The following is a 15,751-nucleotide window of genomic DNA, read 5'->3' on the forward strand; positions in this document are numbered from 1 at the left end:
TTGTAACTCAGTCAGGCAAGCACTCCTCAATCTGACAAAAGCAAATTTAATTAAAATCAGTTTTGTCTTACAGGCCATGAAACTAGATGGTGTAAAATTAGGAGTAGTTTATGTAACCATAAGGCTCCTGATTATTACAGTTTCTACCTCTCAAAAATGCAGGATTTACAGCACTCCAAGGACCTTTCCAATATTCTAAGAATGGAAGTACTTTTAATTCAGATATTCACCTGCTATTTAGTATCACAATTAATGGAAAACAAGGCATTAGACATACCTTTGCCACATTCTGCACACAAGTATTCTCGGATATTATCATGGACTCGCATATGTTCTTTTAACATGTCTTTTCTAGCAAATGATTTGCCACATTGCTCACAAGCATGACTTTTTACACCTTAAAAATAAATTTAAAAGACAACATAAACAAAAAAAAATGTTAATGAAAAATGTGCATCTCCTAAAAACTGACTAAACTGGTGAATTAGAGGGCAACAGTCCACCTGTGTTGTCATCCACACCTTTCATGCATATTGTAGCCCAAACTAAATTAGAAGACTTTGGACAGACAGAAAAGCTGGCTTTTTGTATGAGAACTGAAAAAAAAGATAAAGCCTGAGGTAGGAAAATACTGAATAGCATGAAATAATAATGAGCTGTTAAAAATGATTTTGCAATAGCAGCTTTCAGCCTGTGTAATGGTGAGAAGGTGGCACGGATAAGAATTTGGGGAAGAACAGAATACAGAATTAGGATTTTTAGCAGGTGAATCCTGCACCATATTAACTAGGAATCTGGATTTTGTGTCTGGACCAAATATCTTCATTAATACTACATGCTTTAGAAAACTCATCTACCCTGAAAGCACTTATCCGATAACACTTATCTTACTGTAACTTAAAGTAAAAACCCCTAAAGTATTTCCTCCTGAAAAAAATAAGGCAGGCACTGGCAACAGAAACTTTTTAATATTGATAATATAGATATAAAGAAACACAACATTTTTACCTGTATGTATAAGCTTATGTCTTTCCAGATTTCCTATACTGTTAAAAATTCTTCCACAGATTTCACATGGATGGATGTATCTGAAACCAAAGAGACCAAAAACTATCATTCTTTTCTTGAGGCAGAGATGGTTTTCAGGCATCTCTGCCAGTAACTATTTCATTTGGTAATACTAATTACTATAAAAAGTTCCTTGAAACATAAATGTATTTTTAAAATGAGCCTCTAAATTCACTGCAACCTTGGAGCCATCTGGCATTGCTGAAATCACAGTTTTTAGAAAATATTTACCAAAATCATAGATTTATACTTTACAAAGACCAAACTGGGAGACTGTTGACTTATCACCTGTGTGAAGTGAATCATTTGTGATATGTATTTCAAGCTTTTAATAAACATATTAGCACTCATTATACAGTTTCAGATATTTTAGTACAGCCCAATTCTCTAAAAGCATCAGGTTGCAGAGGCACTGTAACTTCAAAAAAAAAAAAAAAAAAAGCTCCTCTTATCAGTCCAGCATGTCATCTTACTTCTGTACGTTAGGATCAGGCAGGTTCTCCCGATGAATGACCATGTGCGCATGGTAAGTTGCCTTCAGGGCAAAACGTCGATTACAGATGCTACAGCCATAGCCTTTCTCCTTGTGCACATCCATTATGTGCTTCAGGTACTCCTTCCCTCTGCCGAAAGTCAACTGTGGAATGAACCAATAGTGAATGAAAGGGAAAAAAGGGTTCCCGGGAACAGCAACAATCTAGCAACACATTACCAGGATCTAGAATAAAAGCTAGCAGACATAAATATCCTGCATATCACTAGATGAAACATCTGTGAAAGCTGGATTTAGGCCTGAACCTCTTTGGCCATGACAAGCACATTGCCACAGGACATCAGTTAACTCATTTGGAAAACTAGCTTGAGGTGGTACCTTTGCTTCTTACACTGCCCAACTAGAGGGCCTCCAATTATTTGTGCACTTCTCCCTTGAAGAGAACCACATCTAACCTCCACTAGCTGTCAAAGCAAGAACGCCACAGATGGAAAGTATCTTTTGGGCTCTAGGTGCACTGTAAACTCTAGTCTGCATAGTAAGCTTCAGCACTAGCTCCAGAAGAGTTGGTATTTCTAGACATTGCAGGGCAGTGATTCTAGCTCAGCTCCTGGAAGTGCTACTTCTAACTACAATAGACAGGTGCATCGCTATTTAGCTCTCTGGGGTAAGTAACCCTGCACATGCAGATATGCTCCAACATATGTTGGACTCGGTGATCTAAGAGGTCCTTCCCAACCATGAAGATTCTGTGATTCTGTGATATCAGGGCAAAGTGCCATAATGACATGATGTTTTGCTCCAATTTTTGAACTAGTCAGGGTATTTCTGACAGCACTGCACAGCTTGGTGAAGGTGTACTTTGGGATGAGAAAAAATGTAGAGAGAGATTCTTAAGAGCTCAAAAGAAATATTTTACTAAGATTCATTCGCATGTTGTTCTCCCTTAGGAATGCATGAATAGATATTTTCAGCCAAAAAAAACCTTCCCATCTCATCACAGGTAACACTAATTTTCCACAGCTGTTGCCTTACACAACTGTTTATTTCACAAACAACTGCAAAAGCACTGAAAACAACCAGCTTCCAAAAAGAGCCTTCTAATTCAAAGGGCACAATTGCCCACATTTGGATGCACACAATTTTATATAGTCTATGTACCCATTAAATGTCAGGTGTTAAAATTACCACATTGAAAGCAAGCACGGGATTAACTGTTGCAATACCACATCTTCTTATGCTGACATAAGCTTAAAATCATTTTGCACTCAAAACCAGTTTACAGATAAGAACAGAAAACTGAAGTATTACTATCTCCATGTCTTTAAAATTAAGGTAAGCTAAGCACTTTGACGACATTTAGTGTAGACTGTGAAAAAACCTCTGATTTCCAGAGGCCAAGTCAGTGGCTTAACTACCAAAATTCCCTTGTCCCTATGTCAGTTTGACCAGTTTTGCTGTTCTTACTGATTGCCTTTGCATCCCACCTGCCCCAGCACAGGATCTTGCCAGTAAGGGCACAAAATACAAATCGGGCATAAGGATGCCATTCTTCCCCATTACTTCTTTACAAAATGGCAAAACCCATGCACTAAGAGGTTTAGAAAAAAAAATATCTTCCTTTCTCAGCTGACAACTGAGTAAAGTATGTTCCAGGAGTACTTCTAATGCCACCCTGTTAGTACTAGAGTAGGCCAAGAATAAGCAGTTACACTGAAGATAAGGAGCAGTCGTAATCCTCCACACTGAATATCCACTACAGGACCCTCTATCTCATCAAAATTAATCAATTTGTGGACTGTATAATTCAGAAATGCTATAATGATTTTAATTTGCATGTAATTAAAAGGTAGTGTAAGATTTAAATGTTCCTTTATTGTTTCTTCCTCCAGTTTTGCTTGCTTGCCTCCTTGCACACAGATAATTTTGTATGTATGTGTATTTTAAGTGTTTAGCATTCACGTTACAGAACACCACCTTAAGTCTTATGGAATAGCATCACTTCAAAGATTAGAGGTAACAAGCACTAGCAGAAGACAGCAGACCTGTGAACTGGCCTTCTCTTTGTAAAATCTTAATAGTATTTAAAATTCTGAATGATTTATAGACATCTCCACTCCCTCCCTCCATCCCAAAACAAGTTAATTTGAAAGTATTTAAAGCTACCTGGCACCTTTTGCAGCTATACTTGTGAGGCTCAGAATCTGCACTTTCATCAGAGTTGTCATCGTTTTCCTCTGATGAGATTCCAATTTTACCAATGAACTCTTCTCTTTGGTGATCATCCATTAGCGCTATGTCCTGTGTAGGGTGGGAAAGAATATTCTGTTTTAATAGATTAAACTTCTACTTCAAAGGTAACACCTAGTCAGCGTTTATTGTCATGCAGACTGCCTTGCATTGACAATTGCTGTAGCATTATTTATTTAAAATATCCTCCTGCTTCATTCAATTCAGATAAACAAAGTTCCTCTGTTCATGACAGAACAAAGAACAACTGTTTATCCAAACAAATAATACTCAATTTTTTGTGTAAAAAAGGAACTTTAACATAAAGAGAGACTCAACTGGTCCAGTATTACATCCATAAAAACAGCTTTATGAGCACCACCGAGTGATACAATTCCCTTTTGATTCAATTCCTTACAATTCAGTGTTCACCCAGTTATGTTAAAATAACCTGCGTCTGATTAAACACTATTAATAAGGGGTTTTTTTTGTTATTTGGAACATTCTGATAAAACCAGGTAAGGAACTCAATACACAGGCAATTACGCTGGCATATACACAATCACCAGCATGGAAGAGGCAAAAACAATTAGTACTTATGTTTGGTTTTTTTTTCCCCACAAAGAGAGGGGATGACAGTAACCCCTCAGCCCAACCAAACTACACCTGGAACAATACATCTGTCTGCAGCCTTCCTGTTCAGCCTTCCTGCTGTAAACTGAGCAACCTCTGTGATTCACCCAAGGTCACAGGGGTGGTTTTTCCACAGCGTTCAGAACAGTGTTCTGCAATGGTAGCTGAAATAACTTCAAGTATGACAGTCCCCATGCTCTGTAGCAATCCAGATGTAGAAACAGAGCCATGGATAAATCAGAGCACAACTCACGCTAGGCTGCTATGGAAACATCACTGCACAGGGTACATAATCACTGTTGTGTTCCCAGTATGAACAGGTGGCCGTAACAGTCTCAATATATTTATTGGTATATTGATGTGTCTGCTAAGTAATATGCCTTTTCTAACAAATTATTAACACAATACCTTAAAATGGACATGAATATGATCTCTCAACACATCCACCCTGAAAAATTTACGTCCACAGATTTCACAAGTGTATTTCTTGTCTCCATGTGTTAAAAGGTGTTTGTTCATATTGCTCCTACATGAAAATACCTAAAAGAAAAGAAAGAAGGAAGAGGTTTTGTATCATGTCCAGCAGGGCTACAGCTCTTTGCAAGTTATCCAATGGACAGCACAGAACATATTTACTGTCCTGTTTTATTCATTCTGACAGAAACATATAGGAGCTCCTGTTACCCAGCCAGCAGGCTACCTCAGAAACTGCTGGCACAGCATAATACAGGTGCAGAGTTCCAAGGAACCGACTGAAATTGGCTACTCATCAGAGGCAGACTTTCAAAAACGCTGCAGCAGAATTACACAGGGTAGATTTAGAAATATTTAGACCATGTCTTTTGAATCATGAATGTGATATAAGACGACACATCCACAAAATCTACCTTCATTGATATGTAACATACCCAAAGGATCAAAAACAAAGGACTACACACCAACTTAAGAGTTGAGTACATCTTGCACCATGAATCATTAAACATTTATAAAATCACTAGTTGAACTCACAGACTTTGTACCTGAGATAACAACTTAAGATCATGAGCATTACGCACCCAAATGCAAAAGCATCACAACTACACCATGAATTCACTTTGATTTCTAAAAGAAAATGATTCCCAATGCACACAGTCAACTCCAGCTGTTTACATTCTAGCAGAAAAAATTCACTCTAAATAACGTAAGCCATCAGATTTCACTGACAGACACAGTGGCCATCTTACACTCTACACTGCACTACATGTCCTGAATAAAAGTCTAGTCTAAACTTCAGTTTTGTTCTTTGTCCTAACAGCTCCCACCATCCCTGGCCACAGCGGGCTTGAATGTATAATGGAGCTAAGGCAGTTTAGAGTAATGTCTTGGCTGGGCAACAGGGCTTACTGGTAACTGACCACGTGCCTGTCCAGGTAGCGAGGTAACCTGACTTGGCACATACCTGAGTGCACATCATTTACCTCAACCTTTTGGCAGGCTGCACGCCTATTCAGGTAGGCTGCTACTGTGGTTTAATACACGGGTGGTAACTTGTTATGCCATGGTAACTCCTTTGGAGGTGCTGGGTTGAGGTGCACCGTACCCCTGCAGCATCCTGGGAGCTACAATGCAGAGCTTCACATGGCACACGCTGGCAAGGATGCCTACCTTCCCACACACGGGGCATCCTGAAGGCTCCTTCTTGTAGCGAACCATGTTTTCCGTGCTGTGCTCAAAGTCTTCTCTTTTCACACGCCTCACCCCTTAACAGAACAGTTCCCATCAAAAAAACAAAACAAAAAAATAAACCATGGTTTTCCACTCCAATCTGCATGCCCTTTCAGGTGAATACTGTAAAGAAGAGTGAAACACTGGGAAGAGCCTCAATGAAGAATTTAATTGCTAACAAAAGGATAACTTCTAAATTAAAACGGTGTCTTAAGAATATAAAAGCAGGCTGTCAAAGTGAGGTACTTTGGCTTATCAGTTATTACACAAAATGTAAAGTGTCTGAAAACAGACATTTATTGTCAACGGCAGGAAACAGGCAGATCTAGTAGACCTTGACACTTCGATCCTGGCCCAGAAGTTCCCCCTCACGGTCTCTAAGGAGAGAGGGAACCATCCAGCATCATCTTTTCTGCTCAACGACGATTTCAGATCTCTTTTTCAGCTACTTTCAGGAGGGAAGAGGGCTGCTGCTCTTCTGTGACAGCTAAACATGAGACGCTTTGCCATTGCCATTCACAGCTCCTTGTCCTCTAGCTGTCCTCTGGTTCACAACACAAAAGTCTGAATCACAAGAGCAGCCAGTGACAGTCAGCTATGCCCAAAGTACGAAATTAGATAACCTGCCTGCTTTTTTTAAATCACCTTTTGTCTTACCATCTAGATTGCTAGAGACATTTTAATACATATTTTGGCAATCTACCATCACCCAAGTTTTTCCAAGGTTCTTTGAGTTCCTATAACATCCTTAGATGTTTGAGATTGTGAACAGTAAACTCTTAAAATATCATCTTCATGTATTCTCAAGGTTTCAAAAGATAACATCACAGAGCATTCCACTTATACTGTATTACACAGTAGTCACTTTCAGTCATATGTTGCAAATTAATTCTCTGCCTTCAAATTTTCAAGTTACCACACTTTTTTTTAAAAAAGAAGAAAGAATAGATTTCAAAGAAAGGAAAAAATACAATTAAAATAATCTAGTCTAAACTACTGCATAACAAGCCAAGCAACTTTCACACGACTGTTAGTAGCACTGGATTCAATCACGTAAGGCTGAAAAAAAAAAAAAAAAAAAAAGGTAGGTGCTCTGAGAAAGTTTTTCATAGAATTAGACAACTCCCCTCCAGGATCCGTTACTATTATTTTTAATAAATGTCACATTTTGTTTTAGCCTGCTACTCTATATCAGGTAACTGACTGAAAAATGACAGCTACCATCCAGAAGAATCTAATGCGTAATCATTTCCTTAATCTTTCCACGCCTATTGCTCTTTCAAGAGTAATAATTAGGTTCATCTGCAGTATACTTACCTTCCAAGTGCCGTCTTTGATGGTCTAGCATGACATCCTTCCGGTAGAACATCTTATTGCAGATTTCGCATGCAAACTTCTTATCCCCATGTTTTTTCTTGTGTTTTGAAAGATTACTGTTTGTAGAGAAGAATCTGAAACACATCTCACACTGGAATGTCTTGTCATCTGTAAGCAAGAGAAACCATGCAGCTCTTTACAGACGAAAGCAGGTGTTGCATATTTGTGATAGGTAGTTCTTTTGTTAGACCTGATTTTACCATATAATTCACCATTATATGGATTGAGGAGGGAGATGCAAAAGCATGTATTTTTCTTTTACTTTAAAGTTTGTCTTCCCATTAAAAAGAGAATAAGCATCAAACAACCCACTGAGTTTATTTTTGCTACCTAGGAGTTTAAATATCACTGGAGGACATTTCTTTAAAGGCAATAAATACATATGACACTAACTTGAACAGTGACTCTTGCCTCATAACTTCCTCACATGGGGTATTTCCATTGTGGTCTAGCATACATTCAAATTATGTTTGGAGTGGATTTTGTTACAGTTGATTCAAATTTTTAATGTTGGTATAAGTCACTTCACGTACAGCAACACAACATCACATGAACAACTCTAAGTGCCACGATACTTCTGCCAGTACTGGTTCCTAATACCAGCCAGTACTGAATATTCCAGAAGAAAGTATAAAAACTCCAGACCATTACATGATAATAGGCCAACGGGGAAATTGTTTTGCATTCAACAGTTGAGACTTTTGTTGTAACATGAAAGCATGGTCCTGTAGATAGAATCTCCCAATGCTACAGCAATTACAAAGAAGTAATAGTTTGATGCACTAAAGAGTAGAGCAAAAACTGCTCCTTGTTTTGGTAACAGTCAACTCAGAAAGAAAATGAGCTGCTGTCTTTTAATAAACAGAATACTGAGGTTATTTGGCATTGCTTTCCATTCTTCGTAAAGCTGAGTTTTTATACAAGTTGTACCCTCAGAAAATGACTTTGAATGGTGTTGTAAGGGGCAATTACCCAGGTGATCCTGGACTGACAATTATCATGGGTCCATAAAAGTGATCACTATGTCATTTTCTAAGCATAAGATCACTCAGCATAAGTAATATGAGTAACCCTAAGGGATGGCTATGGGAGAAAAGGACAGGTTCTAGTGATACCAAAAAAAAACCCCAACCACCTAGTGAGACTACTAAAAGTCTAAAGACAGAAAGCATGAGAAAGCAGAAGAAAACTGTAAAGCCAGAAAATTTGCCCCCTTTCCAGTTCCTCTATTTCAGAGAAATGAGGTGAAGCTTAGTTTCAGAAAATAAAGTTAAAAGAGAGATGGCGACAGGCTATCTGTGCATATACAAATGAAATACCAGTGAGGATATTAGACAGGTGAGCAGGAGATATTAAAAAAAGCATTATGTAAGTGGATGTGTGGCTCTGCTGGCTATATTTTTCTTATCACAGCAATGAAGGAAGGAAGGAAGGAAAGAGGCAGGTTGCTTGTTGCGATGATGAAAAAATATTCTAAATGCTTACTCCCCCTTTGTTATTACTATGCTGAGATGGATTTGCGGACATCCCCACAAAACAGAGTAGAGGTGACAGGAAGCAGAAGGTTAGCCATTCTCACCTGTCCTGCAGTTATGGAATTCCAATGCACTCTCTATCCGAAAGGCCTTTTCGCATGTGGTGCACTTGTATCTGTACTCACTGTCAACCTGAGGATTGTAAATGGTAAGTGTTTAAGCAGAGAAAAAACCAAGTCACTTCTGCCAGGGAAATTCTAAATCTCAACTGCTTTTTCTGTTTCTGCCCTTTCCAATTTTTCTTCCTTCAACAGGACATTTAAATACACATTGATGCAAAACTCTGATGCTATATCATCCTGCCATGTTCCTACATCTGAGCTCTATACAAAAAAAGAAAAAAAAAAAAAAGTAGTCATGCACCTGTGTGCATATAACAGTCTTCCTGATAACCCCCAATCCAACCCAGAGACAGAATTTTTGAGAAGCAAGATGTCATCTTACTCATCCTCCAGCTCCAGAACGCATGCCAACAATTTCACAGCTTAGGACCTTGATGCTGACCAGCAATGGAAATATTCACTGACAAGGCCCCACTACAAGCATGTTTAATATTGATATGGCAGCAGCACTGAAAGGCCCTCACCAACAGGCATAGTGCTGCTATGGTAAGCACTGTACATTTACGCATGTGTGCGCAGCACTTAATGACACAGCCTTTTACCCAGAGAGTTCACACATTAAATAACGTGATAGGTGGGGATAAATAAAATAGGACAAGCAAACAAGACTGCAACAATCCTCTTTAGTACCATAAACTGAAGTCAGATGTCACCTCTAGATGACGCGGGTTCAGCTAACTCCAGCTTGTCTTGCTGTAACTGATGCCTGAAAACAACTTCCTATAGGAAATTCAGAAACGAAAAAGGACTTGTATGCTCAAAAGCGTGTCCACACTTCCCAAATTCATCAGCTGTTCTAACAGAAGATGTTATGTCTCCCTATCAGTCTTGTCTCATTCACACGGATATCTGCTTAAATTTAATTGACCCAAGCTCTGCAGGCAGCACCTGGAAGTTCGCTGTACATTTTCACCTAACCTCAGAAAGAGACCGCTAGTCATTTCCACTCACTTCGTTCCTGCTGTGCTTGTATGAAACATGCTGCTTCAAGCTCTCTTTTCGGCTGAACAGCTTTGCGCATTCCTCGCATTTAAATAGTTTGTCACCTGAGGGCATCAATCAAGATAAAATAAAATAAAAAAATTAAGTAGTCAGCGACTGACAATAATCAACTCCAAGTAAGACAGAGGGAACCAAAGCACAAACAACTGCAAACAAACAGGCTGGTGATGAGAAACTACTAATTCAGGAGATCCGAATAGTGGAATTTAACCTTTTACAACAATTTTGACAACAATTTTTTTGGGTTCTCCCACCCTTTTTTAGTGATTATTTTTCTATGGAATCCTTAGAAGTAGGTCACAGATCCCTGGAGCTGCAGACCACAAGCCAAACAGCACTGAGCTGACATTTACACAGCAATGTTACCCATGTGCCTGGGAAGGTGGGGGGGTGACATAAATATACAATATATAAATATGGTATACATTTAAAGGGAAGAACAGTTTTGGAAAAAACACCATATCCCCACTGCTGTTTAAAATATGTACCTAATTTCAAATTTGAAGTACTCCAACTTTCAACTATTATCTTTTCATGATTTGGTCTGCAAAACTAAAAGAGTTGTTTAGAGAGAGTTTAAAAAAATAAAGAAAAACGGGTTCTATTAAAATTATCCCAAAATCTAAGAATAGCCTAGCTCTTCTGTTACTCAAAGCTGGAACCACCAAAATCAATATGCAAGTGAGGCAAAATCAAACCCACCATGAGAACGGATGTGCCTGCTGAGGTTGCTGCTGTTCTGGAAGATCTTACTGCAGATACTGCATTGATAGACTCGCTTGTGCTCCCCAAGTTGTTTTATCAGCTTCCGCCGTATACCATGTCTACTGGAGAGAATTAAACTTCTTTTGAGGGACATGGTGTTTTGGTGATGAGCAAACCTACTGGATTAGAGAAAGAAAGGCAGGGACTGAAAGATATCCCACAGGTTGCAAGAAAGAGTCCCACCAGCTGGCAAAAGCTAGAGGAGTGTTATGCTCAGCTTCTGGCAGAAGAGGGGAGCCTGGAGCTTCCTCATGGCCAACGCGCCCTCCTGGCCACCCCCTGGAAGCAGCAGATGTCAGAGCACGGCTCACTCCAAATTATCTTCACCCAGCACAAAAAGGGAAAAAGCAGCAGCCACCAGCCTCAGAGATTCTCTCTGTAGGCCCCTCAGAGGAACACAAAGGATCTGTTCTGCTTATCCTCCGAAAACATTAGCACCATTTCAGCTTAGAAAGATTGGCAGTTAACATGCAAAAGGCGAATATGATAAGAGGGCAGCAGGGCACCAAGAAGCAGTTCTAACTGTTCTATTTCCCAGCACAACCACCTGCTGAAATGCATTTTTTGATGGCTCTGTGTCTGCTAAGGACTTCATTATATAGCTTTACTGGCTAATTTTGAAAAATCAAGTGCTTTATTATACAAAAATAATTCAAAAAGCCAATTTTAACGAGCCAAAAAGACGTAAAAGAATCTAAATTAATCAAATTATATTTAAGAGTCTCCCCGAGGTTCTGTTAGACTGAAATTTTCCCCTCCCACTGCTCTAAATCTGAAGAATCACAAGCAGAAATCAACATGAAGTCATTCATGCGTTAAGATGACAAGCAAGAGTGAATAATAATGGTTAGAATAATTTTTTTAGCAAAAAACTCTTTGCCTGTTTTATCACCAACATTCAACTGGAGTAATATTTCACCTTGCAGCTGCAGGAAGCTTTTGGAATTACACTGAATACAAGCAGTACCATGATGGAAAATAAAAGTCTCATGGTTTAGGCTCCAAAATTCTACCACCAATATCTCACCATCTGTGCACCATCCTCCAGTGCACAAGCCATCTTTGTGGAACTCAAAGTGTGCTCTTGTAGCAGCAGCATTATCACACAATTTTACGCTAATAAAAAACAGCATCTGTGGGCTCAGAGGCTGAGCAGAGCTGTTACATGCTACATAATCTTAATTAAGTCTAAGAGGAAACTCTGCATCCCAGAGCACTTACTTTGTCACTGAACTGATGCTATTTGTGGTGCCAGGCATCCTTCCTAAAACAAATTCCATAATTCTCTCTTCTGTAGCTGAAGGCAGGGCTACCTCTTCTGGTGGGACCTCAGTTACAACTTCAGCTACATGTTCCTCTGCAAACATGTCATAAAAATACAATGTTAATGTAGATAGCTAAAAATAAAACTTCAAATTCAGGAATTTGCTTTTGTAATGAGATGTGGCACTGAACATATTATTTGTCCGTGACAAATACTGGCTTACTAATGAGTAGGTAGCACTTGTAAGACAGAGAAAGCGGCTACTGAGTGATAAGTACAATGTAGCCAACATCTTCTATGTAGGCATAATTTCTTACCTTTCCAACTTACTACTAAGGGGTCAGTTGATTATGCATCATGACATTTCCCACTACAACTTCCCTTAAAATAAGGTGAGATCCTGAAAAAAACCCCTTTCAAGAATAAATCTTACGGTACAGAGAGGAAAGTATCTCCTCTTCAGAGGGAGGATGTTTTCTCTCCTGTTCCTTCTTGCAGAAAGCTAGGCACGTCTCTCATAACCACTATCCTGTGTTTCTCTGGGCCTCTCTATTACTAAAACTGTAATAGGAGAATGCAGGTAATCTAAGTGTAGGTGCTGCAACATTCAGCGTAGACAAGGACCTCAGAGATAATTAAGAAAGTCTGTAAATCGTCTGCATTAGCGATCTAACTAAGCGATCCGTCTTGTCTCTGTGTTACTTTGTAAGCCTTTCTGAGAGGCATCAATAGACATATGAGAGGATATGTGCTTAGCATTTTCTTAAGTTTTGTTTTACCTGCAGAATCTTTATCTTCAATAACAACTAGAGGTATTTCTGCTTTTGCTGTTTTGGGCTTTCTTCCCCGCCTGGCCTTCCTCCTTGACTCTGTACTGGCACTGGCTGCATCACAAATCACTGGCTGCTCCACGGGGGGAGGCTCTGCTGCTTTCTCTGCAACAGCCTCATCTTGGCTGCTTTGGGGGACACCTTTAGCTTGTTCCAGGTGACTCAGCAAGTGCTCTGGGTGGATAAGAAAGAACAAGAGAGTAAGGAGGAAAGAAACCATCATGAAATACTCAAAGGGATAGATCCAGCTGAAGCCTATCTATCAGGTCAACCCTACTTAGCAGAGACTCACTTCACGTAATTTCAAAAGCAGTCACAACACCTTACTAAATAAAACCATACAGTCTATTAAACATTGAAATGATTACTCATAGGGACTGAATTTTTAAGAGATTTGTTAGATTTCACTGGAAAAAGGTTGTGCTCCCTGATAATGGGTACATTTTGCCAAATGCCCAAGTTATTTAGCAGCCTAAGTCCCCCTTTCAAAAATGATTCATCAAATGGTCAGAGCTCTTAAATATTCTAAGGTCTTTCGAAAAATACATAAAATAGCTGCAAATGAAATGCAGAAAAAAATGTATTTCATTACTTTTACTAAATCTGTGCCATAAATACTAGGACAGACAGTATCACTAAGTAGAAGCTGGCATCACTGACCTTCTACACCGCTCAAGCAGTTCCCCATCCTTGGTATTCCTAACAGTCATACGTCAATCTTCTAGATGCCAGTTTTATTTCTTCTAGATTCAACATCACAGTAGTTTGCCCAGAGGTTGAGCACTGCCATATCCAAAATACCACTGTTTTATCTTCCCTGCTACTCTTTTTCTTAAAGGAACACAAAATTTCAAACCTTTATCTTACTGCACCATGGACAGAGTATGGCTTCACAGTGTCCTGCTCTGGAAAAGCAGAATCCCCCTGATGCTTCTCAGTACTCTCTCATGAATTTCTAGCACTTCTTACCTGTCAGCAGTTGAGGCTCCTGGAAAGCAGAAGAACACACTTTACACGTCCACTGGCTGGGCTCTGCTTCTGCAGCTCCACTGCCCTCTGGAGCATTCACTAGATCACAACAAGAAGGAATGTTGAAAAGCTTTGAAAACAGGAAGGTGGTAAATTCCTGTAGCTTTATTTATCTTGCAATAACTCCCTGAGTATCACAAGTTATGATTTAAGCAGTAAGAGGCCCACAGGGGTAGCTGGGACCACTTCAGGATTTTCCAAACATGAACACTTGAAACATCAGAACAGATAAGAAGTCAGAACAGAAAATAAAGATGCCAGGAAAGAACATCAGTGCTCTTGTAAAGTCTTGAGGGTCCCTTTATAACTTTCTAAAGGACTGTGATTATCAAAGGCACAATATAAAGCAATTTTAGCACCTTTAAAACGTGGTTACCAGACCTCTTCCGGGTCAGCTGAGGACAGAAGCAGGAGAAGCCTCCTTGCCTCTCTGAAGAGCATTGCAGAGTAAGAACATTTGGATTAACAGAAGTAAGGGTAAGGACAATGAAAACCTGATTTTGAGTAGTTTAATTAATTAAATTTTCTATGAAACCACCATACTCGTGGTTTAATTAACATATCAGTTCACGCCAGATAAAGAAAAAAAAGAAGAAATTAGAGGGAAAATGGAACTAGAATGAGGAAAACAGTTACTCTGTCCACAGTCCATTGTCCTTAAGTCCTTGGACGATACGTCTGAATTTGTCAAGAAAATCTGATAAATCTGGACTGGTTCAGAGATTTTTTTGGTAAACTCAAAGCTGAATATTCCACAGTCTACAAGGAGGATGACACTGAAATTAGGTTAAATGAATGGCAGCACAGAAGATTCAAACTGTGCCTTGGTTTCTGCCACAGATTACCTGTATGATCATTAGCAAGTCAGTTCTTTCTGCCTCATCTGTAATGGGGTGATAAACTTACTACCTCCTTTTCACTGTTGGCTCTTAAACCAAAGTAAAAGATTCTCTGAGGTAGAGGTTTTTCCCTCCTACAAATTACATTCAATGTTCTGCACTACAGAGGTGTGATCCCATCCATGCTGCAATAAATACATAAAACATGACTAGACAATTCAACAACAGAATTTCCTTCTTCATGGGCTATGTAACGAACTTCTGAGTAACTTTAAAAAAAAAAAAGTCTGACTCATAAGCAACATGTAAGCTACTGTACTTATTTCATGAAGTTGCAGGCTAGTAAAACTGAAAAAGCACTACCTGCAAAACCGAAGTCTGTCTTGGAAAATTGTCCCTGACTCTGCACTTCCCTTGCTCCTTAGCTGCCTCAAGAAGTAAACCTAGAAACCCTAGTTGTGCCCTGGTTTGCCAGAAAGAGTCAAGTCCTGTTTAGGCTCCCACTTCTTCAGGCTTCCACGACAGCTGCAGGGCAACCCAGTTTACTTGGAAGCACAGATCTGTCAGTTGACTTAAGGCAAACAGTCAAAATCAGAATAGGCATATTTTGTTTTGGAAACATCAAAACACTACATCAGTGGGAACATTTTAGGGTTTCCAAAGTATAATAGGCACCATTTTGTTTCTATTGAAGTTGGACTTCAGTAGGTGAAGGATGTAGGAGGGGCTGTTCAAATTCTTCATAGTTTGCCCACCACCACACACACCCCTCCCCCTGGAAAAATCAATCACTGATGCCAAACTGGAAGACAACTCCCCAGTCAACTTCAGATTTTAGCTGTGACAGTATCCAAGTTAAAT

General features: G+C 39.3%; 1 protein-coding gene across 2 annotated transcripts in view; it reads right to left on the reverse strand.

Moving 5' to 3' along the window:
• Positions 1-15,751, reverse strand: part of PRDM15 (PR/SET domain 15) — a 33,467-nt gene that overhangs the window by 7,119 nt on the left and 10,597 nt on the right. Inside the window, exons 5-17 of one of the 2 annotated variants that reach the window (XM_074147015.1) lie at positions 13,992-14,090; positions 12,972-13,196; positions 12,150-12,285; positions 10,866-11,044; positions 10,113-10,207; positions 9,084-9,171; positions 7,445-7,612; positions 6,068-6,162; positions 4,832-4,963; positions 3,728-3,862; positions 1,542-1,705; positions 1,009-1,088; positions 278-397 (exon numbers count right to left, since the gene is read on the reverse strand). In XM_074147015.1, coding sequence (XP_074003116.1) covers positions 278-397; positions 1,009-1,088; positions 1,542-1,705; positions 3,728-3,862; positions 4,832-4,963; positions 6,068-6,162; positions 7,445-7,612; positions 9,084-9,171; positions 10,113-10,207; positions 10,866-11,044; positions 12,150-12,285; positions 12,972-13,196; positions 13,992-14,090 — 1,716 coding nt within the window. Of the gene's footprint in view, positions 1-277; positions 398-1,008; positions 1,089-1,541; positions 1,706-3,727; positions 3,863-4,831; positions 4,964-6,067; positions 6,163-7,444; positions 7,613-9,083; positions 9,172-10,112; positions 10,208-10,865; positions 11,048-12,149; positions 12,286-12,971; positions 13,197-13,991; positions 14,091-15,751 lie in introns of both variants that reach the window. The other variant, XM_074147014.1, reaches the window with a different exon arrangement.

This window comes from Numenius arquata, chromosome 1, assembly GCF_964106895.1.
Source record: "Numenius arquata chromosome 1, bNumArq3.hap1.1, whole genome shotgun sequence".
Lineage (NCBI taxonomy): Eukaryota > Metazoa > Chordata > Aves > Charadriiformes > Scolopacidae > Numenius > Numenius arquata.